Here is a 24,556-nt window from a genome sequence, read left to right as displayed (position 1 = left end):
GTCCCCCGTAGTATTATATGTTTTTTAAAAGCATGTGAAAAATATTAATTACTTTGATTTGATAAATGACATCTTGTTGGTTTAACTTGCATTTAAGTTTATTATCAGGCCTCCCATAATTGTACAAACTTTACACCAAGCAAAACCGCCTCTCGTCGGGCAAACTACAACTCCCAGGATTCCGCGGGTTGAAGGAGCGGGCTGTCACCGGACGCAAACTGCAATTCCCAGAATTCCGCGAGCCAAGGAGGTGGGTCTGGCCTCGGGCTCAGGAAGCTGAACTCAAGAGCCTGCGCACGTGCACAGGTGACGCGCGGACTCGCCAGCTGGGCAGGCGCACGGAGGCCACCTGCGAGCCCCGCGGCGGCTGACCAGACGGCGCGGCGGAGCCTGCACTGCCTGCCTGGACCTCCACGGCTCAGAGCGGGCGGCAGTGGCGGGTTCGGCCAAAGCCAGCTCCTCGGAGGGCCGGCCTGGAAGCTTCAGCGTCGCGGAGCCCGGCTGCGGGGTGCAGGTGAGATGCGCGCCCTCGCGGCGGGCGAGGGTTCCGCCACCTGGCTGGGTTTGGAATTGAGGGAGCGGCCCCCTGACCTTCCTCGGGTGGGAACGACAGGAGCGCTGGGGTGGAGAGGAGCCCAGGGGAATTTGCAGATCGGAGGAGTGACGTGTGATGGGGCTGAAGGAGGTGCGGGAGGTAGGCGAGGGTGAGGGGAGGTGGACCCTCGGGGTCCAGGTGCCGCGGGCCCTGGCGTGTCAGCTGAAGCCCTTAGCTCGGGGCTGGCACTGGCAGCGGGTGCCCATGCCCTTTTGCTGGGGAGATGGTGCGCGTGAGGCGCGGGTGGCGGGGAGCCAGGCAAGGTGCACGGAGGGGGCCGGGGCCTGCTGAGCTCCCTTTGAAGGCAGTACCTGGGCAAACCACAACTGATTCCTGGGCTCCTTGGGGTTCCATAGGGTGCCAACTATGTGTCTAGTAATGAGAGCCTGCCACGGCCTGCTTGACAGTGCTGGGGTAGCCTCTGAAGGAGGGACCCGATGGACTTCCGGCCCTATCATGTGTGTAGGAACCCGTCTCCCGGTCACTGATGGGAATCCTCTGCTAAGGTCTAGGGTCTTCAGGCCTGTGTCCTGCACCTGGTGGTGGGCGGCTAGGGTTGGCTTACTTTATGCCAACCAAGCCTCAGAACATACTTTTGGGGGAAGGGAGAAGGGAATGGAATTGGTTATGGGGTGAACTTGATAGGACTTGGTGGCTAAGAGCGCAGGCAGAACAGGGTTCATTCACCAAATGTTTACTGTTACATGTGCTGGGCATTCAAATCCTGGCCCTCATTTACTAACTGTGTGCCCCTGAGCAAGTCACTTATCCTCTCTGAGCCTCTGTTTCTTTTATGGAGATAAAAGTACCTCATCACAGGGTTGCTGTGAGGATTAAATGAAATCATGCTGCACAAATCCGAAGTCCGGTGTCTGGTGTACAGTGAACGTGCAGCAAATGTTATCACTTATGGTTGCTAACAACAGAAGATGTTAGAGGTGAGATTGGAACCCAGGTCCGTCTCACTGGAACTAGCTGCTCCCTCTGACGCTCGTGGATCTTGGAGATCTTCAGCTCATCCTCTCACATTACAAATGAGAAATCTGAGTCCCACTGGGTGGCAGAGCCAGGAAAGAGCACAGGTACCCTCTTCCCTGGGGACGGACAGCACATCAGTCCCTGAGTCTTGGGCCCCTGGGCGGGGTGGGGTTGGTGGCGAGCAGCAGAGTGGAGATCCTCAGCAAAGGGGAGGATGGGGTGCTGGTGACGGTGAGTGTGGCCCCCCACACTGTGGCATGTGAGCATTCTGGTGGCCTTGAAGTGGCAGGTGTCAGAGTGTCTTTCAGACTGACCTTCTGGTTGGCAAGTTCTTGCCTCTGAGCCTTGCTTTAGAAAATATTTAGCAATAAACACAGGCTTCTAGTGAATATTGAGCTAACCAGAAAATGAAATTACCAAATGCTCCAATCCCCAAGGGTCCTGCTTGGGTGATACCAAGGGTGGATACCCTCCCCCAGGACCTGCTTATCACCTGATAGGTTTTTTAATTGGGTAAGATCATGAACATGAAAGGCAGAGACCACAAATGTCATCGTAGGCTTTGAAGTCAAACTTGGGTTGGAATCCCAGCCTCACCACTTAATAGCTGTGCATCATTGGACAATTCACTTAACGATTCTGAGCATACTTCCTCAAACGTGGAATGAAATTGGTAACACCTGTTTTAGATTTGTAAGAGGGAACAAATGAGATAATTCATGTCAAGTACTTAGCATTGTTCCTGGCCTAGAGTAAGGGCCAGTGAATGGGAGTTATAGCATTATTATGATTAATAATAATTCTATAAAATAATTGTCAGGCACTGTGCTTTGCCTGAGTTGTCTGTTTGAATTCACAAAACCACCCCCTGAAGTAGGTATAATTGTGCCCTTTTTCAGACCAGGAAATGGAGGCTTGCAGGGGTTAAGAATTGGCCCAGGCAGACACAGGACAAATACTACATGATATCACTTAAAGGATAAATTTAAAGTAGTCAGACTCATGGAAGCAGAGTGTGGAATGGTGGTTGCCACAGATTGGGGGCGGCGGTGGGGGGGGAATGGGAAGGTATTAGTCAAAGGGTGTAAAGTTTCAGATAGGCAAGGTGACCAAGCCCTAGAGATCTACTGTACAGCATAGAGCCTATGTTAACAATACTGTATTATACACTTCAAATTTTGCTGTGAGGGTAGAGCTTATGTTAAGTGTTCTTATCACAAAAAAATAATAAATAAGAGGGCAGAGGAAACTTTCTGAGGTGATGGATAGGTTATGGCATAAATTATGGTGGTGGTTTCATGGGTATATACTTATCTCCACACTTATCATGTCATATACATTAATCATGTACACCTTTTTATGTGTCAAAAAATAAAAAGAAGAACTGGTCTACAGTTACGCAGCTGCTAAGTGTCAGGACCAGAGCTCATATCCTGGAGTCTCAGCTGCAGAACTGCTGCCCGGGGTCTTCACAGTTCTCAAAGTCCACCTGTGACCGGGGGCAGCCTCCAGTGTTACAGCAGGGGGTCTTGGACCGCCTGGAGAAGAGGCAGGATCCTGCAGCCTAGCTGAGTGTGCCTCGTCTCCAGGTCTAAGGTTAGCCGAGGCTGGAGGGTGAAGCCTTAGGAAGAGGCAGCCAAAACGAGCCCTGTGGCCCCCAGAGGCTCTCATCCCTGGACCACAGGGCTGGGGAAGGGCGTAATCTGGGTGAGACCCAGAAGCCTGGTTTTGAGAAGAAATGATCTTGTCTGGGGGCTGGGAAGAGTCCTGGAGCCACGTACTTCTTCTGGGCCTGATGTCTGCTTTGGGGAGGGGGTTCGCCTGCGAGCTGTGGGTGTGAGGAGAGCCAGCACCCTCCTCTTTTCTTTTCGGCTGCCTGTGAGAGTTCCCACTGCCTCTCAAGACCTTTTATAAAATAAAGAGTTGGAGCAAATAATTTCTAAGGGCTCTTGTAGCTATAAAAAGTGGTTATGGTAATTCTATATAGGTGGATTAACCCTGTCAGCACAGCACCGGGGCAGGTGGGATAATTGTCACCCCACTGTGCTCTCCAGACCTTCCTTGGGGTGAGAGAATGGCCCCAGCTCCCTGAGCCACCTGCCACCGCCGGGAATCTCTCTGCCTGGCCGGGTGGGGAGTAGTTACACAAGAGAAGCCTTGGTTGCTAAGTTACAGTTGAGGGCCTGTGGGTCTGCATCCACACCTGCTCTGCCATTGAGGGATAAAAGCTTGCTGCTCTGAGGCCTACCCTGCTTCTCCATCACCCATTGTACCTCTGAGTCTGAAGCACTGTGGACCCTGGAGTCAGACACAGCTTTGGATTCTGGTGCTCCTGCTTGAGCTGCAGGACCTAGAGCAAAGTACTTAACCCCACGAAGCTTTAGTTTTTCATATTAAAAGAAAATGGAGATAATACGAGTACCTGCATTTGGTATCAGATGTGCACACCCGCAGGCCCGCAGACAGAAGGTAGGTCTCCTGAGAAATGAGCTCCTGAGCAGAGAAAGGCTGGACTGCTTCTCTGGCTCATCTGATACACGGCTTTTGTGAGGCTTAAGTGAAAAGGGTCAGAGAAAGGGCTTAGAACAGCGCGTGGCACATAGTAGGTGCTCGGTAAAGTAAGATGGTGGTAGCATTAACGTCCACCCCCTGCCCAGAGGCCAGCATCCTCTTTTCCTGACGTGTTCAGAAGAGCTATCGATCCTTCCATGTTGTCTGGCTCCCCTGGGTACATACTCAGGGCCCAGGCTCTATCAGGGAGTCACACCTTTCACTCTGCCAGTGGTGATGACCATCGGTACGGTCTTAATGCTAAGAGTTGTCTCCTTTCTCCACTTTTAATTTTTTTTTTTTTTTTGGCGGTACGCGGGCCCCTCACCGCTGTGGCCCCTCCCGTTGCGGAGCACAGGCTCCGGATGCGCGGGCTCAGCGGCCATGGCTCACGGGCCCAGCCGCTCCGCAGCATGTGGGATCTTCCCGGACCGGGGCACGAACCCGTGTCCCCTGCATCGGCAGGTGACTCCCAACCACTGCGCCACCAGGGAAGCCCTCCTTTCTCCACTTTTAAAAGCTTAACAGAGGGCCCCTTCCTGGCTGGGCAGTGGGTACTCAGCCCTGGGCCAGGCTTCAGGGAGCGGTTGGGGACCTGGTCTGCTGTACTGTCACTATTACTGTTGTCCCCAGTACAGACCCTTGGGTCCGGTTGTTTTAGACACACCCAGTGACGAGACATATCACAGCCTCCTTCAGTAGTGGGGGGTTTGTGACAGGAATCATGGCACATCCTGGGGGGCTTCAGGGGTTACCACCATTATGCTGGGTCCCAGAGCTTCCAAGAGGGATGTACAGTGGCCATTGTGAGGAGCCAGAGAAGCAGTCCAGCCTTTCTCTACTCAGGAGTTCATTTCTCAGGAGACCCGCCTTCTGTCTGTGGGCCTGCGGGTGTGCACATCTGATACAAGCGCCACCACTGGATCTGACCTCTTCAGGGTCTCCCACCATTGGCTGCTTTACACCCAGGCTCCACTCGCATCCGTTTAGCTGTGGCCTAGAGACCTGGGCTCTTTTTTTTGCCACTTCAGCATTATAAGTGATGCAGCTTGTGCGGGAAGGTGTCTGTTGGGGAACCTTTTCTCAAAAGGGGCTTAGAGTATGGCAGCCTTCTTAGTGTGCCCCAGAGCGTAGGCTTATGCATTGTCTTAGCAGAGGCTGGGAACAGGATTTACTAGCCTTTGTTGAAGGGGAGGGTTGTCCTTGGTTGTTTACCCTGGGTTGGACAGAAATGCCCTGCTGCGTATTTAGAAGCAGGGAATTGCAGAATTGTGGAGCGTTAGAAAAACCTCAGAGGAGTTCTTCTTAAAATTGAGTGCACACTAGAATCACCTGGAAGCTTTTTTAAAAAACACAGGTTCCTGAATCACCCTTCAGAGATTCTGGTTCCGCAGGTCTGGAGGGGGCCCCAGATTCTGCATTTCTCATATCCCAGGTGAGGCTGATACTGCTTTGGGGGACCCCATGTCCAGCCCCCGCCAGCCTCACAGGTTGACCTCGGTTTACTGGACCACTGCCCAGCAGGGGAGAGTACAAAGTAGCCGATCCCTCAATGTTAGAACAGCTCTAACGCTTAGAGAAGCCTCTTCCTGCCTCCCGCTGGAGTCCCCTCCCTGTGACTGCCCCTGCAGGCCTTACTCTAGTGCCCTGGAGCGGCCCACACCAACGTGCTAGGTGCAGAGCGGCAGCCAGCTGCTGGGAATTACAGGTACCTGAAGTCCGCCCTTCAGCCTGGGGCCTGGGTTGCACATGTCACCGTCGTGCACGTGTGTCCACTCTGTTAGAGAGGGGTGCAGCCCCCGCCCTGGAGCAGCCTCACCCCTGCTGCACAGCCCCTCAGGTGTTTGAAGAATGCCAGGGTCCAGGGGCTTCTCTTCTGCAAGGAAGGGGCCCTACTCCTTTGAGCATCCTACGCAGGATGGGGTTTCTGGATCCTTCCTGATCCTGGCTGCCCCACTGGATGCTTCTCAGAAGGACTCACATGGAATAGTCTCATATTAGCAATTAAGCACGTAGACTCTGATTCCTGACAGAGGTTGTATCCTCAGTCTAATCACGAGGAAACACCAGACAAGCCCAAACTGAGGGACATACTAGAAAATATCTGACTCTATTAAAAATTGTCAAGGTCATAAAAGGGAAGGAAAGACGCAGAAGCTGCCCCAAATAGGGGAGGCTAGAGAGAGATGCCACCTGGCCGCCGGGCTTCACCCTGGTTTGGATTCTGCACCACAGAATAGAGACCACGGATTCATAACAGTATCATATCAATATTAATTTCCCGATTTTGCGTGTTATGAGAGAATGTTCTCATTCTTAGGAAATAGATGCTGAAGTGTTAGGGGTTAAAGGGGCAAGACATCTTCAGCTCAGTTTTTAAATTTTTTGGCTGCGTTGGGTGTTTGTTGCTGCACGCGGGTTTTTCTCTAGTTGTGGCGAGTGGGGGCTACTCACGTTGCGGTGCGCGGGCTTCTCATTGCGGTGGCTCCTCTTGCTGGGAGCACGGGCTCTAGGCGCGCGGGCTTCAGTAGTTGTGGCTCATGGGCTCTAGAGCACAGGCTCAGTAGTTGTGACGGACGGGCTTAGTTGCTCCGCGGCATGTGGGATCTTCTCGGACCAGGGCTCGAACCCGTGTCCCCTGCATTGGCAGGCGGATTCTCAACCACTGCGCCACCAGGGAAGTCCCTCCGGCTTATTTTTAAACAGTTCAGAAAAAGAGAAAGAGAGAATGGTAAAACGAATGTGTCAAATTAGCAGTTGTTGGATCTGGGTAAGGATGTAGGAGAGCTCTTTGTATTATACCTACAAGTTTTTGTAAGTCTGGGATTATTTCCAGATAAAAGGAAAACAGATAACGGAGATGACAGACCCTGTAGCCACCCTGACTGCGTTAGAGTCTCAGTGCTGCTTCCTGGGTGACCTTGGGCAGGTTTCTAACCTCTCTGCCCTTTGGTTCTACCATCTGAAACATGACCATCATCATGTAGATTGGAGAACCTGGCACCTAGTGACTGGCCAGTGGATGTTGGCTCTGATATGATGATGACGGAGGTGGTGGAGGTGGTGGTGGTGATGGTGGTGATGGAAGGGAGGAGTTGAGGGTGACACCTTGGTGATGAGGCCAAAGGAAAACCCAAGCCGAGGCCTGTCACCTCTTTCCACTCACTAATGCTGGGCTCCAGGCTCCCTGGGTTTTTGACAGGGACTGCTGTGACCTGGACACCGCACGGCTTCCCCCTGCAGAGGGCTCCGCCAGTGGTCACCTGAGCCCAGGGGGCTCCACTGGTGACACACAGGTCTCCTGGCAGCTTCACGCCCTGCTTCTCCTGGCACTGGCCACAGTTGCCCCGCAGCCTGAGCGCCCCACTGTCTTATAAAGACAGTGCCCTTTCAGCTGTGCATGACTTCGGGCCTGGCCGTCACTGCCCTGGGATGGGAGAGGAGCCTCTGCCTTGGTGGCCTCATGACTTTCTTGGTGGGCAGATGTGAGAACCGGGCACAGTGGTGCCTGCTGTGGCTGGAGGTTTGTAGCGGTCACTGTCAGCAGGGATGTGTGGACACCTAACAGGGATACTCATCTAAGGCCCCAGACCACCAAAACACCTCCAACACCTTGCTCAGAACTCCCTCACCCTTCAGGCAGCTTCCGTGGGTGGCCTCAGGCCCCACCAGCACCATTTCCTGTCAGGCACACTTCTTCGTTCTTCTTGGTGAATGTTTTGTGCCTCTTGTAGTGAGTGGCCTTCTGACCCTCTTGATGAATTCAGTCTTCTTACATTGGACCTGAGGGCCCAAATGGATCTGTGTACACACTGGGGACTGTGCATTTCCTGTAAGAATTGTTTTTATTTGAATTTGCAGTTTCAGTAGAAAACCTGTTGCAGGCGTGTTCTGTGTCACCTGGGTGAGCATCACAGCAGACTCACACGATTCTGTTCTCTGTTGCATCCCTGTTTGTGACCACATTGGTGTGTAGTAGTGCTTATCTGGGCCAACACGGACAGCTCTAACTTGCAAGTGACCCATGGGTGCCAAGCAAAAGCCAGGTGGTGACACAGCAGGCTGTGCGAGCGAGGGTTTCCGCGTCGGTGGTAGGCTGGGCTCACTTCCGTCTCTTCAGCTGTCCCGCCTGTGCTGAGCGCCGTGGAGCCCTGGCTGTCCTCAGCAAAGCCTGCCACCGCCTATCATACCAGAGTCACCCAGACTGGAACTCGCTTGCTCCTCTGCCCGCCCCGCCCGCCCCCAAGGAGTTCCATCCCCTTTAATTGATAGGGAAGTAGAGTCACTATCTTTAGCTTGACCCAGGATTAATGTCCGCAGCTTTGCCTTGGTTCGCCTGTTGTACTAAAGCAAGGAGTTATTATCCATGTTAAACTAACTTTTTAGTCTAAGCATGGGAACTCTTAACTGAATGTTAAATATGCCCGGTCAATTAAATGTTAGGTTTGACAAGGAGTACTCAGAGGCCGCCAACATTTTGCCAGAGGGTAATGCTTTTGGCAGAAAACCTGATGTCTCGTCAGTGTTTCTTCAGGTTTGTCAATAGCATTGGATGGAGATCTAACTTTGGAGCCCATAGAAGCAGGATGTTAGGAGTACCAGTTCTACACACTGCTTCTGGTAACAATAAATAGGAAGGGGAGGGCGCAGGGGGAGAGATCATTATGAGGGTGTTTGAGTTATTAGAACTTGTTTGCTTTTCCTAACTCACAACGTGTGAGACACATCAGTGCAGGACAGAAAACTTCCATAATTCAGCACTAGTAATTCAGGCTGCATTTGGGATAAAAGCATTTTTTTTCAATAAATGACAAAATAAGAACTCTATGATTTTCAGTCGGGAGTATGAACAACCCTTAAAAGTAAGATTGTTATACTACTAATATGAAACCTTCTGCAGGCGCTGTTGCCACCCCACATCTTGCCGTGGGCACTGCTGGTCTTCTGGGCCTGGGTCTGGCAGGTGCTGGCAGTCCCAGCTCCCCCCATCCCCACAGCCCTGCTCCTGGGGGAGTGGCCGGTGAACAGCAGCTGGTCCTGGTAGTTGGGAACCCAGTGCAGCTGGCGAGACCAGCAGGAGAGGACTTCACTTTAGACCAGAGCTTACATCCTTGGTCCCGTTGTACCAGCAACAATAAGGCCTGCAGCCCCAGCCCTTGGGCCTGCCTGTCATCTTCACTCAAGTTGAATAGTTACCAGAAATTACAGATTAGGACATTTCACATTTTAAATGGATTTCTGGCTTCTCTGGAAAAACCAGAAGGGTAGTGTTACAGACTGAACTGTGTCCTTGCGAATTCATGAAGTCCTAAACCCCAGTGTGACTATATTTAGAGAGAGGACCTTTAAGGAGGTAATTAAAGTTAAGTGAGGTCATAAGGGTGGGGCCCTAGTCCAATAGGACTGGTGTCCTAATAACAAGAAGCAGAGAGACTAGAGATCTCTTTCCCTCCAGCACACACAAAGAGGTCATGTGAACACACAGTGAGAAGGTGGCCTTCTGCAAGCCACGGAGAGAGGCCTCAGGAGAAACCAAACCTGTCGACACCTTCATCTGGGACTTCTAGCCTCCACTACTGTGAGAAAAGAAATTTCTCTTGCTTACGTCACCCAGTCTGTAGTACCTGGTTATGGCAGCCGGAGCAGACTAATACTAGTAGGTACCACCGGGCCACTTTCCTGCCAGGCCCTCATCAGCTTGAACTTTAACCTTGGCGTTTGGTCTCCGGGTCACACTGCTCGCTCCTGGCTTCACTTTCCCCATTGGCTCTTGGCCTTAGCAAGCATGTGAGTCTGTACCCCCCGCTCTAGGCCTGGAATTCCTGGGGCTTTTACTCCTTATCAGATGCCTTTTCTGTGCCTGTGTCTGGAGCCGGGCAGGGCGCCCCAGGAGGGGAGCCTGCACCCAGTGCTGGTTGAGCAGCCTTGGATGGGAGCCTCCACACTGGTGGCTCCTCCTGCTGCCCGGCTCTTACTGTGTCTGCAGGTGTGGCAACATCATCAGCACCTTCCTCCGGTGCTTCCTGGAATACATGGGATCCTGGAAAGGAGGATTTCCCGTCTGTGGGAATCCGATAGTAGGTATCTGGTCTAGGAGCTGAGTAAAGCAGGTTTTGGGGGGTGAATTGGCAGTATCCTCTATCTGCCTCAGTTTCTAGAGGACTGTTTTAAGCATGTTTTTAATCCCTTATTTCTTTTTTCCCCTTTCTTTTGAAAAATATTCTTGTTTTTTTTTTTGTTTTTAGCTTGAACCCATTCTTCTATTGACTTTTCAGCAAAATTAAAGAAACAATAGCTAAATAAACCTCTTATATCTCCCAAACTTAAGTAGAGCACATTTCTGATGAAAATATTTTAACACTAAAAATATACCATTGAAAAACATTCCTGCTCTATCATTCTTTGCCCTGGCTAAGCCAGTAAGCTCTTTGTGCCCCATATCCATTGGGTCCTAAATGTGGAGCCCGAGGTAGAGGAAGCAGACAATGACAAACGTGGTGACATTTGAGTCCCCGGGACCTCTTTGCCCTGAATGCAGAGAAGATGAGGTCCCAGGGGTGCCTGGGCTGTTAGCGTAGACAGTGCTTACGTGCTCTGTGTTCAAATCCTGACGCCGTTCCATGGGCCTTGGGACACGTTACTTAGCTTCTCACCTCTGTGTCCTGATCTGTGCGATGGGGAAAATGTCACTGGTGCTTTGCTAGCTGCTTAGCTGTTGGTTTTCCGATTAAATGAGGAAATGCATAAATAGTTTTTAAGTACCCTGCCAGCATAAAATGTTGAGGGTGGCAGGGGTTCTGCATGTTAATTTTGTACTGAAAACTGGCTGCTCAGACCAGGCAGAAGCGTCTTCTAAATGTATGGGGCCATCTTCACAGAGAAAGGAAACACGTCATTAGGAAGAGGGAGCAAAGCTGGGAGATGTGAGGGTGCTCCCCAGAGCAGTCGAGGGTTCAGCCCTTTTGGGAACTGGTCTGAGGCTATACCGTTTGGTACCTGTTTTCGTTCACTGTTAATTTTAGGAGCCCTAATGGAAATATAATTATGACAGCTGATGTGCTTTGAGGCCCGTTTAGATACTCTACATGCTTTAGCTCACTTATTCTTACAACACCCCGAGGAGGTTATTCTGCCCATTGTACAGATGAGGCCATTGAGACTTAAGGTGGTGAAGGGACGGACGTGCCAAGATCATAAAGCCAGCTCACATGTGGTCTGAAGGAAGGTGAGCGTGAACAAGAGCCTGGGAAGAATTCTTGACCACCAGCATTAGGAAGGAGGCTTGAAATCTCCTCTGCCGTCTTGTGTGTCCTGACACCTGCACTCGCCCAGACTGAATGCACTTCTGTGGTGTGGGAGAGCTGCCAGGGTTCCCAGCTTCCTAAGCAGACTCTTCTCTCATCCACCTGACGATGCTCTTCCTCTAGGGAGCCTTTTGGGTGAGACCAGTGGGAAACAGATTTTTAAGCAAAGGCCAAATGAGTGTCTCATCAGGATGACCCAGGAAGTGATCAGAAGGGGGGTCGGGCTGGTCTCACTGGACAAGGAAAGCTTGTCGCCTGTAATGAGGGCCTCTCTGACATATGTGGGGCAGGAGGAGTGCGTCTAGCGGGGGGCCCGGCCTCACCCCCAGCAGTGAAGATGCTTCCTGCGTTAGCGCTCCCGAGAATGTGTTCCCTGCCTCTGTGACAGCTGCACCACGTCAGGTGTTCACAGCAGCCTCTTGTCTGCTCTGCCACAGGGAGAACCTTGAGGACAGGGGTGTCTTTCTTTTTTTTTTAGTGTTTGTATCTCTTGCTCATACCCTGCTCTAACTTAGGCTGATGCAGAGCCTCACTCCCGTTTTCTGCATGTTCTCCTAAGTCTTTGGACTCAGGTTCATGAACAGATATAGATAGAAATGGATGGAGATATGGACATATCTTCCTTTGGGTGAGTCAACAGGAAGTTCAGGCTGCCCTGCCCCGCACCCTGCCAGTGCTGTCCCCTGGGGGGAGGAGCGCCGTGGCTGGCGTCCATCCTGCTTGGCTGCTGGCTGTGCCATAGTGGGAGTTACGTAAGGTCAGTGCCCTGCCTGCCCACCTCTAACAGAGCCTGTTGTCAAGAGACTGAAGGAGGGAATCTCAGGACCTACGTCATGGACGACTCAAGGGCACAGCTTTCCACCATGTGCCACAGAACCAGGCCTCAGGAGGGGTTGGGGATCTGTTCAGAGCTTGCCTCCTTGCTGGAAGACAGGTGCTCTGGGCATGTGCCCTTTGTAAGCCTTGAGGCCTTGTTCTGTCTTAGCATGGCCGTCCTCCCCTGGTCTCCCTGCCGCTTACCTCTCCTGGGAGAGGGTCCACTGCTCCAGACCAGGCTTTGGGACAGAGTGGCTTGACAGGTAACTTGAGACAAGAGTGGTCTGCTCATAATAAGTGACAGGCTCCTCCCCTCCTGGGACCCCCAGGCCAGGGAGTAGGTGTGCTGAAGACAACGCCATCCAAGCTATTGATGCCGCACCTTAGAAGTCCAAGAGGGACTGTCTTTTCCATGTAACAAGTTTATGTCCAAAGAACACAGTTCTGTAGTCAGCCCTCGGCACCACAAGCAGAGAAGGTGTCTCCCAGGCCATTGAGTTGGCCCCTTTCATTTGCCTCCTTGGCCCTGGCCAGTGGTGCCCTTAATCTGCCTCTGTAACGAGACTCCACTGGGGAAGGCAGCAGGGACACTGCCCTCCTCTTCCAGCAGCCTGGTACCTGGTCCAGAGAAGTTGTATCTCCTCAACCAGCAGACAGGACTTAGGAGAATCTTGGCTTCTTTAGAGCCAGGGTGTGATTAATGTACTCTTTGTCTCCATCTGTTATCTTTTGAAAACATTTCTGAGGATTTTGCCTGATCCTTCTTCTGGCATCTGCAGGCTGCTGCGGTGCAATTGGGGGTGGGGGGGGGTGGACAGACACAGAGGCGGGACCATGGGGAACAGGCTGGGAGGACTTTATAATAAGCAGTGACTGCCTGAGTTCTTGTTGGCTTTCTCACTACCACACTTTGGCTGTTTCACAGCAGGGGAGAGTACAAGGGCAGCTTTCCATCTGTCTCCACAGGGGCAAAATACAATAATATCTGCGTTAATTAACATTCCCCCAGAAGCAGATTCGGAGACAAGGATTCAAGTGCAAGTAGATTGCTTGCACTTGATCGCAATACACATGAACAGGGCAGTGGGGAAATGAGACAGGGTCGGGGAGAAGGCCAGTTCCCGCTGCGGGCAACTGTGTAATCCACTTAATCCGTTAGGAGCTCTGGGAGCCAGTGTAGGACACGCCTTGGGCCATCTCATGTGGGCAGGATGGGATTGGGGGATTTATGTGACCGTTCCCATCAGATGTTGGCGCAGCCCGCTTGGCCCGTAAGTGGTAAAGTTAGAAACCCAGGCAATCTGACCTCAGGGCCCCATGCTTTAACCACCATGCTTTATTTCTAGGGAGATGTTCTGTCCATCCCCAGCAAAACTTTTCTTCCATTTTCCCTCTTGGAAGGGTAACTGGAAAGCCTGAAGCGTCCATGAGAGGTCCACGTGGGCGAGTCTGTATTTGTCCTGCCTTCTGTCAGCACCATTCCGGCAGGGCCTGGGGTGGGTGGAGGACTTACCATCTGATTAGAAGCCGTCCTTCCCATTCCCCAGGCCCTAAGGCTGGTCTCTGCCTAGTTGCCTGTTGGCCCCGCGAGGTCCCTACCCCCATGTTCCCTGGTTCCCATAAGCTTTGCCCCAAGGCCCGCAAGCTCAGTGACAACTGGGATTGGCTGCTGCACACACATCCCCCGGGTCCTCCTGCCCGCCTGTGGCCCCTGCTCCACCTCTCCACCTGCTGCCAAGCCTGCCTTTCACCACAAGGACACCTGGGCGAGGGGCAGGTAGCAGAACGCTGACTAGAGAGGCGGTGAGTACCTGGGGGCCCAGATGCCTGCTCAGGTTGGAGGCGGGTCTTTCCTCATTTCCTGGGGGTCTTGCTTTCTGATGTTTCCCGGGTGTGTGTTTTAGCTTTAGCTGCTGTTGGAAGCCGTTCTTGTCTACGGTCAGAGCAAAGCATGCATCAGCTCATGCCGCACCCATCTGCCTCCCATCTCTCCAGGGAAAGCTTTATTTTATTTTATTATTTTTTCTGAGCATTAATTTATTACTCATCCACTATCCAGTATTCTTTCATTTTGTAATAGTGATCTATTTGATTCTTTGTTTCCTTTTTAACTTTTTCATATGCAAAATGTCAAACTCAAAAGGGATCAAAAAAAGACCCCATCATCATCTTCAACTACCAATATCCTGCTGTCTTATTCCATCTCTCTCCATGCCTTTTTTGCTGGAGTATTTTAGAACAAACCACATACATGTTATTTTACCTATAAATACTTATGTCCTCTTGTTTCTTAAGTTATCTAATTCTTTAATAACTTTTTATTTTGAAATAATTTGAGACTTACATCAGAGTTACAAAAACGCTTCACTCAGCTTCCCCTAATGTTAACGTCTTACACGACCACAGTATAAGTATCAAAACCAGGAGATTAACACAGGCTTGATACTGTACCATGAACCTTATTCAGATTCTGCCATTGTCCTACTAATGTCCTTTTTCTGGCCCAGGAGTCCACATTGCATTTAGTTGTCTTGTCTCCTTACTCTCGTCCAATCTGGGACCTCCTCAGTCTTCCCTTGTCTTTTATGACTTTATCTCTGGAAGAGTCCTGGTCAGGTATTTTGTAGAATATCCTTCAATTTGGGTTTAATGTTTTCTTTATTAACTAATCTATAGACCATATTCAGAGCTAGAACTGGAACCAAGTTTTCCCCATTTAGAAATATAGATTGCAGTTATGTAGTTTGGGCAAGAAGGCTCCAGAAATGAGGTAACTTCTTAGCACATCCTATCAAGGGGTACACGATGTGAGTATATTATTACTGGTGATGTTAATGTTGATTATTTGGTTCAGGGGATGCCTGCCAAGCTTCTCTGCTGTAAAATGTCTATTTTTACCTTTGTCATTAGTATGTATCTCATAGGGAGATACTTGGAGACTATGCAGATTTCCTGTTTCTCATCATACTTTCACCCACTAATTTTAGCATCCCTCAGTAGATCTTGCCTGAAACAGTTATTGCTGTGATGTTTGCCAAATGGTGATTTTCTTTTTCCATCATTGCTTCTGCATTTATCAACTGGATTTCTGTAAGGGAGATCTGTCTCTTCTCCCCTACTTGGGTACGCCAGGTTTTCTCTCTCGAGCTGCCTTGGTACTGTCTGTACCACGGTGGTGGTAAGGATAGTTGGTTCCCGTGGCAGGACCATAGGACACTGGTCGGAAATTGTCAACTCTCAGCAGTTTAACGTGGTCCAACCTTATGACAAAGTAGTTCTTAGCTGGTGAGGCTGGGTGGAGAATTTCTAGATGGGGACACATATTTGGGAAAGTATAGCAGCAATATTATTTTACATATTACAGATATAGATATAAAATACGAACTTCAGAAAGTAACAGTTGATGAAATCCTGTTGTCTTGGGGAGCAGATATTGCAGAAGAGAGTCTTGTGTGTGAGAGATTCTTGGGGGAAGGGGATGCTGGACTTTACAGGTCAGTTTGAGGCATGAAAGAGTTTCTCTGTATTATTAGTGGGTGCATGGGTTTGAAAAGACTGAGAAACGCTGACTGATGCTTAAACAGATTTCTCAGCTACAGGGTTTCTGGGCTTAGAGAGACCCTGCCCTAGAGGTGAACAGGGCTGACTGAAGGTGCAGTGAAAAGCCAGCTAAGAAGGCAGCTGCCCCTGCCCCGTTCTCTCACCCCATGGCTGGTGTCAGGTGTTACCCGTGCTGCTCCTGTGAGGGCTGAGGGCGAGATTCTTCGATCGTTTGAACAGTCCTGGGCCTCAGAGCAGGTATGATACCCTTCCTGGTGGTACGGAAAAAATGGGAGCAAATGCCCACAGCTCAGCCAGGCCTCCCTGTAGGTGTGTGTATGTGGGACAGGAAGTTTAACCCTTTGGAGGTTTTGCCTCAATATACCAAACCATTGTCAGTGGTGATATTCAGACACAGTTCTCTTAGTGGAGCACTGAGGGAACAAGTTTCTACCCATCTTTTCATGGAGATCTAAAAACCAGCAGGCGTGATTTCCAAACAGGAGCATTAAGCAAGAGCAGATGTTCCCTGTCTCCCCCATGCATGTGTGCCACGTGTCCTGAGAAGGGGCATGCGGGGTCCTGGTGTGCAGCCTGGGAACTGCGCTCACAAGCCTTCTGTCCCATATGTGCCCATGGTAAGGTGAAGTCCTTACCTTGCAGTACCAGGAATGTCGGGCCCTTAATGGGGATTTTCCCTGAGGCCTCTTGTCACAGATACCTTTGCTGGTTATCTTTTGCTGCAGCAGCGCTTCATAACAAACAGCCCCAGAATTTCAGTGACCTACAGTAAGAACACTTATTCAGCTCACGTGTCTCTGTGTTGCCTGGTCTTGGCTGGGTTTGACCGGTGGTTCTGATGATCTTGGCTGGACTCAATTACAAATCTGGGGGTCAGCTGAGCCAGACTGAGCGTGGCTGGAGCAGCCGTGCTCCACACACAGATCTCTTCTCCTGGGACCAGGAAGTTAGGCTGCACACATTCTTCTCATGGCAACATCCTAAGTATAAAGAGGGCAAAGACAGTCACACAAGTGCTTATCAAGCCTCTGATATGTTCTGTCTGCTAACATCTCATTGGCCAAAGCAGGTTATGTGGCCAAGCCCGAAGTCCAGGTGCAGGGATGTATATTCCCCCATGGAAGCAGCAGGGGAGGGAGGGGAGTGAATATTTTTGAACAACGGTCTAGCCTACCGTGTCTTCAAATGTGCAGAGCGACGCAAGGACCCAGCGCCGTAGCAGAGCCCAGCGCAATGCCTGGCGCAGAGCGGGCGCTCGGGGTGACTCCAGACACACAGTGCAGACACCTTTTCCTTTTCCTTCTCTCCTCCCGCAGGCCTCTGCTGGTCCTCCGGGTGCCTGCAGGGATGGGTAAAGCCCGCCAGGCCCGAGGTGCTTTCCAGGGGCCGTCGTCTCACTAGGGCCTCACTGCGGCGCTAGGATGCACCTCTCGGCGGTGCTCAACGCCCTCCTGGTGTCGGTGCTGGCAGCCGTGCTGTGGAAGCACGTGAGGCTGCGCGAGCACGCCGCCTCCCTGGAGGAGGAGCTGGCCCTCGGCAGCCGAGCCCCGGAGCCCGCCCCCGCCATGCGGATCGACTACGCGAAGGCCCTGCAGATCCTGACGGAGGGTGGCACGCACATGGTGTGCACCGGCCGCACGCACACCGACCGCCTCTGCCGCTTCAAGTGGCTCTGCTACTCCAGCGAGGCCGAGGAGTTCATCTTCTTCCATGGCAACGCCTCCGTGATGCTGCCCAGCCTGGGCTCCCGGCGCTTCCAGCCGGCCCTGCTCGACCTGTCCACCGTGGAGGACCACAACACCCAGTACTTCAACTTCGTGGAGCTGCCGGCCGCCGCCCTGCGCTTCATGCCCAAGCCGGCGTTCGTGCCTGACGTGGCCCTCATCGCCAACCGCTTCAACCCCGACAACCTCATGCACGTCTTCCACGACGACCTGCTGCCCCTCTTCTACACCCTGCGGCAGTTCCCCGGCCTGGCCCGCGAGGCCCGGCTCTTCTTCATGGAGGGCTGGGGCGAGGGCGCCCACTTTGACCTCTACAAGCTGCTCAGCCCCAAGCAGCCCCTCCTGCGGGCGCAGCTGAAGGCCCTGGGCCGGCTGCTCTGCTTCTCCCATGCCTTCGTGGGCCTCTCCAAGATCACCACCTGGTACCAGTACGGCTTCGTCCAGCCCCAGGGCCCGAAGGCCAACATCCTCGTCTCGGGCAACGAGATCCGGCAGTTTGCCAGGTTCCTGACGGAAAAGCTGAACGTGAGCCACGCAGGCAGCCCCCTGGGCGAGGAGTACCTCCTGGTCTTCACCCGCACCCACAACAGACTCATCCTGAATGAGGCGGAGCTGCTGCTGGCACTGGCCCAGGAGTTTCAGATGAAGACCGTGACGGTGTCCCTGGAGGACCACGCCTTCGCAGACGTGGTGCGGCTGGTCAGCAACGCCTCCATGCTGGTCAGCATGCACGGGGCCCAGCTGGTCACTGCCCTCTTCCTGCCCCGCGGGGCAGCCGTGGTGGAGCTCTTTCCCTACGCCGTCAACCCTGACCACTACACCCCCTATAAGACACTGGCCACGCTGCCCGGCATGGACCTCCAGTACGTAGCCTGGCGGAACACGTTGCCAGAGAACACGGTCACGCACCCAGAGCGGCCCTGGGACCAGGGGGGCATCAGCCACCTAGACCGGGCCGAGCAGGCCCGGATCCTGCAAAGCCGGGAGGTCCCGCGGCACCTCTGTTGCCGGAACCCTGAGTGGCTCTTCCGAATCTACCAGGACACCAAGGTGGACATCCCGTCGCTCATCCAAACCATACGGCGCGTGGTGAAGGGCCGGCCGGGGCCGAGGAAGCAGAAGTGGACGGTCAGTTTGTACCCCGGCAAGGTGCGGGAGGCGCGGTGCCAGGCGTCGGTGCAGGGCGCCTCCGAGGCCCGCCTCACCGTCTCCTGGCAGATCCCGTGGAACCTCAAGTACCTGAAGGTGAGGGAGGTGAAGTACGAGGTGTGGCTCCAGGAGCAGGGGGAGAACACGTACGTGCCTTACATCCTGGCCCTGCAGAACCACACCTTCACCGAGAACATCAAGCCCTTCACTACCTACCTGGTGTGGGTCCGCTGCGTCTTCAACAAGACCCTCCAGGGACCCTTTGCAGACGTGCTGGTGTGCAACACGTAGCGAGCGGTGCGGCCAGGCCTCGGGAGGGGGGCTACTCAGGCTTGGTGTCCCCGGGCCCGCCAGCTCCCAGGGGTGGCTTCTGGGAATTATTTATTTACTGAGCAGGCCTGTGCCTCGGGTCATCTTGTTGCCTCGGAGGTGTGGGGTTCTCAGCGCGCCTCTTTGCACAGGTGTGATGGTACCTCCCCACCCGTTTCTCTCATCCTGAGCACCCATGCCCTGGAGAAGGTCCTTGAGGGGAGGAGGAAGAGGAGAGTAAGAATCCCAGAGAACCGCTTTGGCTAAGTGATCATGCTGTTTCCTACGGCATCTTTCTGGTTGGTGTCGGGTTTCTGGAAACTGCTAGTAATTGTGGTCATTTGGGTGGGTGGTACATCAGCTTCCGTCATCATGAAATTCACCTGTAGCCCCATGAAGTGTGTGTTTGGAACATTGATTAAATGATTATAAACATCTCGGCCAAGTCTTTTATTGGACAGTGGGAAGGGGGGCTCGTAGTCGATACCTAGATGCCCTTTCATCCGGGTTGTCAGCCGAGCGGATGTGGCAAAGGGGAAGGCATTGAGGCCTGGGAGGCAAGGCAGGCTGGCTGGATTTCATCCCGATGAGGGATGAGTATCCCATTTCCATCTGTGTGGGATGAAAGCCTGGAAGTAGGTGGGAGAGGGCTGCGGGGAGGAAGATCGGTGTCTGCCAGAGTCTGCTTAGGCTTCACTACACGTTCAGACACATAAGACTACGGTACACACGCCCGGCGTGGGATTCATTTAGAAGGACGTAACACAAGATGCTCAGAAAGCCAGCACGGCTGCATCGAGTGACTTCTTCCACAGGAGGAGTCCTCACACCAGTCCAGGGGCCATTCTGTTACCCTCTTCCCCAAGTGGTTGCTCAAGGGTAAGGAGATGGCAAGGCGCATTGGTAGTTGTGGGGGCCACTTTGGCTTAGAAGCCCCATAGGAACCATTATCTTCTAAACAGCCCATAGTCAAGTAAGTTCCTAGGGTCCCGCGAGGAACCTGCCTGGTTATAGGAGTTCTCGCACTCAGGGAAGCCTCGGCTCCGGTGTCCTACCAGATAGTTTAGTAATTCAGGCTCCTTCCAGTCCAGGTCAGAGGTCCACCCGACATTGAACCTTTATCCGGCTTCCATGGCAACAGAGCTAGAAAATTAACTCACGATCAAATTCATCCTCAGAGAAGGAGAAAGAAAGAGTTTTAGCCTTTTCTTCTTCACAGGCAGATGGTGATGCTGGTCTGACTCCTGCGGAGAGAAGAAAAGGGGGCCTTGGGGAGGTGGGAGCTCGGGCCGTAGTTTGTTTATATGAGCTGTGCCAGGCTGATCGGGAGTCCCTGAGGCAAAGCTGTGCGTTAGATGAATATCCTGGTCACTGGCTGAGAGTTATTCATCTGTAGGGTGAGGATGATACAGCTGGGATTGTTGTAAGGCATTCAAGAAATCATCTGTGTAAACCGTTAGCACCATGCCGGATGTGTGATATATTAGACGTTACGGGTCCGGAATCCATACCCAAACCCTGGAGGGCAGATGTGATTCCAAATTCTGAAATTTTCAGAAAGTAATCTGGTGCCTATACCGTGTATTATGCAATATTCTCAACAGGGTCTGAGATTACAGCCAATAACCAAGCACGCTGGGATGGCCACAGTGAACTGTATGCATATTCACGCTGAGTGGGACATGAGTTTTGGCACCAAACATATGAAAAAGCTTTTGATTTTCAGAGCTTTGGGGGTTGTTGGAATTGCATCTAGAGGGTTGTGAATCCTCCTCCTCTCCTGCTTGGAAACGCCATCATTTTCCTTGGACCAGCCCTTTGCGGGTGAAGTGCCGAGGAACAGGGTCGGGCCCGCGGTTCGGCCCGTGATGGCCTCGACAGAGCCCCTCAGCCTGCCTTTCTTAAGGCTGATTCGCCTGCAGCTGAGCAGACCCCCACGGCTCCCACACTGCAGATGCATCGTGGCTCCTGGCCAGGCAGCCTCTCTAAGGTGGATGGGGACATTCTGATTCACCATCCCCTGCTGTTTGCTTCCGTTGGCACTCATTCTCATTCTGGAGGTGATGGCTGGGGAGGCACGGGGCGAGCAGCCCCGGCACGCACTGAGGCTGAGAGTGTTTTTGAAAAGGGTAAAAAGTGCCTGAAGTTTCAAGTTGGCAGAAGGGACACAGTTCACAGACTGAGCAGATTTTACAAAGCGAAGAGCGATGGGGAGGGAGTCAAACACATGTGAATGTGCTCGGCCAGAGTCACAGTTTGCTGCTCCTACTCCAGGGAACTGGCCCTGCCTTGCCATCAGCTCTGAACCCAAGGGGATTAGAGGAAGAGGAGCTGTCAGAGCGGCGGGGAGGGCAGTGGGAGCGCCTTTGAGTGGTGGTCCTGGGTTTAAGGCTTGCTAGCACAGTTCCTGCCTGGGCTTGAATTCCGGCCCTTGCACCTACCAGCTGGGTGAGCTTGGGCAAGTCACTTAACCCCTCTGTGCCTCGTCTGCGAAATAGGGATAGCAATCATCACACCTACCCATGGACGGTGGTGAGGTCAAATGCCTTGATCCATGTAAACAGGATCACAGTACCTGGCATGTAGTCATCGCTCAGTAAACGTCCGTGGTTATTATAGCCAGTGCTCGGAAGCATTTGTGACCAAGCCCAGATCTGAACCCAAAACTCCTGCATTCAAGTCCAGTCCTCTGAAAATCAAAAATATTAAAAAAAATTTTGAGGATACGTAAGAAAAAAAAAAAGACTTTCAGAGGCCTCTACCCCCAAACTGGAGCCATTCTCATCTGAGAGTAGCCGAGGTAGGGGCTGGCGTTTGACCCTGGAGATCTGTGGACTTGGGCAGAGCTGGGCTTGGAGACCCCAGGGAAAAGGGCCAGTGTTGAAGGGAGTGCCCGAGGTGGTGTCTCCACTGGGTGGGCTAAGAGGGAGAGCTGGACCCTGTCCCATGGTGCCGTGGGTGGTGGATGTGCGCTGGGAAGGCTGGGAGGGGCCACACAGTGCCTGCCGTGTGTCCCTCCCTTCCTGTGCTGAACAGACCTGTCCACATCAGGATGCAAAAGTGTTTGCTGGAAACTTGGGGCCTTGCTCACGGAGAGAAAGATTCTGGCTTGGTGTCCAGAGAAACTTTTCACACACACACACACACACACACACACACCAGCCAACCCACCCACCCACACGCTGGGCAGATTTCCCCTCCTTTCCCAGGCAGCCACCCAGACCTATTTCAATGTAAAGGGAAGCTGGTCTGAGCTGTGGCTCAGTTGCCTCTCTGTAGGTCACTGGCCAGCTGCCTTCACCTCGATTGCCCTCGAACTTTGTTTAAGCCTCGCATGCAAGCAGTATGAAAATAAAGACCACCCAGATGAGATCACCCAAATAGAGGCTATTTATTCAGAGCCTGCTCTAGCAAGGGAGTTAGTACCATCACTTGCTTTCAGCAGAGACTCCAAGGCAGACTGAGGAGTGGGAAAACTTTCTAGTGGAAAAAAGGGAGGGCTTCAGGGGTGCCCTGATTGGAGGCCATGGGCAGGGGGAGCTGCAGGTCGGCTAACTTGAAGAGGGACATCCTATGTGCTTGGTTAGGGGAGCATATTTGACTTTCTCTGGTTGGTCTTGAGTTGAAAGCGGGGACAAAAAATAGTGATGCTGGCAGTTATGGTCAAGTCCTGACCATTCTGGGCCGATTGCTACAGGTGTTGTGGTTTGACTTCCTGAGCTGATGGCTGCAGAGGTTGTGGGTCAGAGTTCTGTTGTCATAGATGTCTGGCCATTGTCTGTTTGTATATTCAGTCTCTCAGCAGTGAGACAGTATTAGCTCTGTTTCTTGAAAGGGGCAGGTTGAGTCACAAAGGTAGAATGAGTCTCATCCTGACATGGGAGCCCTAACTCTGCTTTGGCAGTGAAATGTGTTTCTCCACATTCCTCTCTCAACATTGTCTAGGGTGACACCTGTCTCAGTCCCACCTCTGGCTAAGTGTAGGTCCATCAGGCGGGAGGGAGGGAAGGGACACTTTAGCCAGAAGGCAGAGCAAGGGCTGTTAAAGTGAAAAATGGTTGAGTCCAGGAGGGGCAGCATCACCTGATAAGAGTATCCTTGTGAAGAACCGAGAAAAAGAGGAGAAAATTCAAGAAGTCAAAGGAAGACGAATGTGTTGGTGATCTTAAGAGAAATACCTGAATCATCTGAAGCCATACTCCCTCTTCCAAAGGCCTGAATCTTGCCCAGGACACATCTGCATTCCCATGCCTGCTGAATATGCCAGGCATGAAAGTTGATTATAGGCCCCCAACTGCCTCTCTCCCACACTAGGTTGGAAGCACCTTAGAAAGGTCGTAAAAGATCTAGAGAAAGGCACAGGGCCTGGATGGTTTTATGGGAGAGTGCTATCAAACCTTTGAGAAGTACATGATTCCTATGTCAGTTGTTCCAGAGCATTAAAAAGATGAAAAAAATGTATTTCCTGAGGCCTGCTTAACTTTAATAGTAAGGCAGCCATGGAGCACACAAAAAAGGAAGACCTTAGACCATATATCAATATATATGCAAAGATTCTAAATAAAATATTAGCAAATTAAACCCTATCATTCCTAATATACCTCAGCCAGATAGTTTTATTCTCGAAATGTAAAGATGATTCAGCATTAGAAAATAAATGAGAAAAACTGTATGTTCTATAGACATTAAATAAAATTCAGTCCCTACTTTTGATTTTTGAAAAATTCTTTCAGTAAGCTAAGAATAAAAAGAAATTAACTTGAGTTAATGAAAGACATTTATCAGAAACTATTTCTTTAACCCTAATAATAGTCAGTGGTGAAACTCCAGAGGTGTTCTCTAATTAAAGTCAGGAATAAGATGAGGATGCTTGCTGTTGTCGCTATTATTCATCTTTGCTCCAGAGATCCCAACCAAAGTAGTAAGATGACAAAAATAATCGAAGATAATATAACATGCACACATACATATGCACATTGTGCAACAAAAATGTAAAATTATTATTATTTGAAACTACTTTTACTTAAAAACTCTGATATGCGTCTAGAAATCTATCTAGAAAAAAATCTAATCAAGAAAAATAACTCATTCTCAATAGCAGTTAAAATTGTAAAGTATCTTATAAAATGAGTTTGTTGAGTAAAACTTTCATATTTTACTAGAAGTTCTAAAAAAAACAAATGGATTGATAAACCATATCCCTGAATGAGAGCACTCAATATTGCAAATGAGTCAAAATCCTACTAATTAATCTATAAAGTCATTACAATCCCAGTCAAAACACCAATGGGATTTTGAGGACAATGGGAGGGGGGTGGCATGCTTCATAGATTGACACTATCATGTGAAAGAAAAAGGCACAAAAATAGCAAAGAAGAGAATTAAAGTAGAATAAAAAGATGAGACTTTGCCCTACCAAATAGCAAAATAATAACATAACTTTAATTAAAACAGTGTTATATTTATGCCAGAACTGAAAGAAAAAATCAGTAGAACAGAAGAGAGTTTGCAGATGGACCTCAGTACATGTGGAAATTTAGTGTATTGCAAGAGTATACTTTCAGATCAGT

At 51.3% G+C, this 24,556-nt stretch overlaps 1 protein-coding gene across 1 annotated transcript; it reads left to right on the top strand.

Annotated features, from left to right (window-relative positions):
- Window positions 1–22: 22 nt before the first annotated feature.
- POMGNT2 (protein O-linked mannose N-acetylglucosaminyltransferase 2 (beta 1,4-)) lies at window positions 23–19,384 on the top strand. Its single transcript, XM_079934523.1, has 2 exons — window positions 23–514; window positions 17,121–19,384. The coding sequence occupies exon 2, from the start codon at window positions 17,226–17,228 to the stop codon at window positions 18,966–18,968; it is 1,743 nt and encodes a 580-aa protein (XP_079790649.1). The 5' UTR covers window positions 23–514; window positions 17,121–17,225; the 3' UTR covers window positions 18,969–19,384.
- The last annotated feature ends 5,172 nt before the right edge of the window (window positions 19,385–24,556 follow it).

Source organism: Stenella coeruleoalba (genome assembly GCF_951394435.1).
Source record: "Stenella coeruleoalba genome assembly, chromosome: 10".
Classification (NCBI taxonomy): domain Eukaryota; kingdom Metazoa; phylum Chordata; class Mammalia; order Artiodactyla; family Delphinidae; genus Stenella; species Stenella coeruleoalba.
This window is presented reverse-complemented; position numbering and strand designations above follow the sequence as displayed.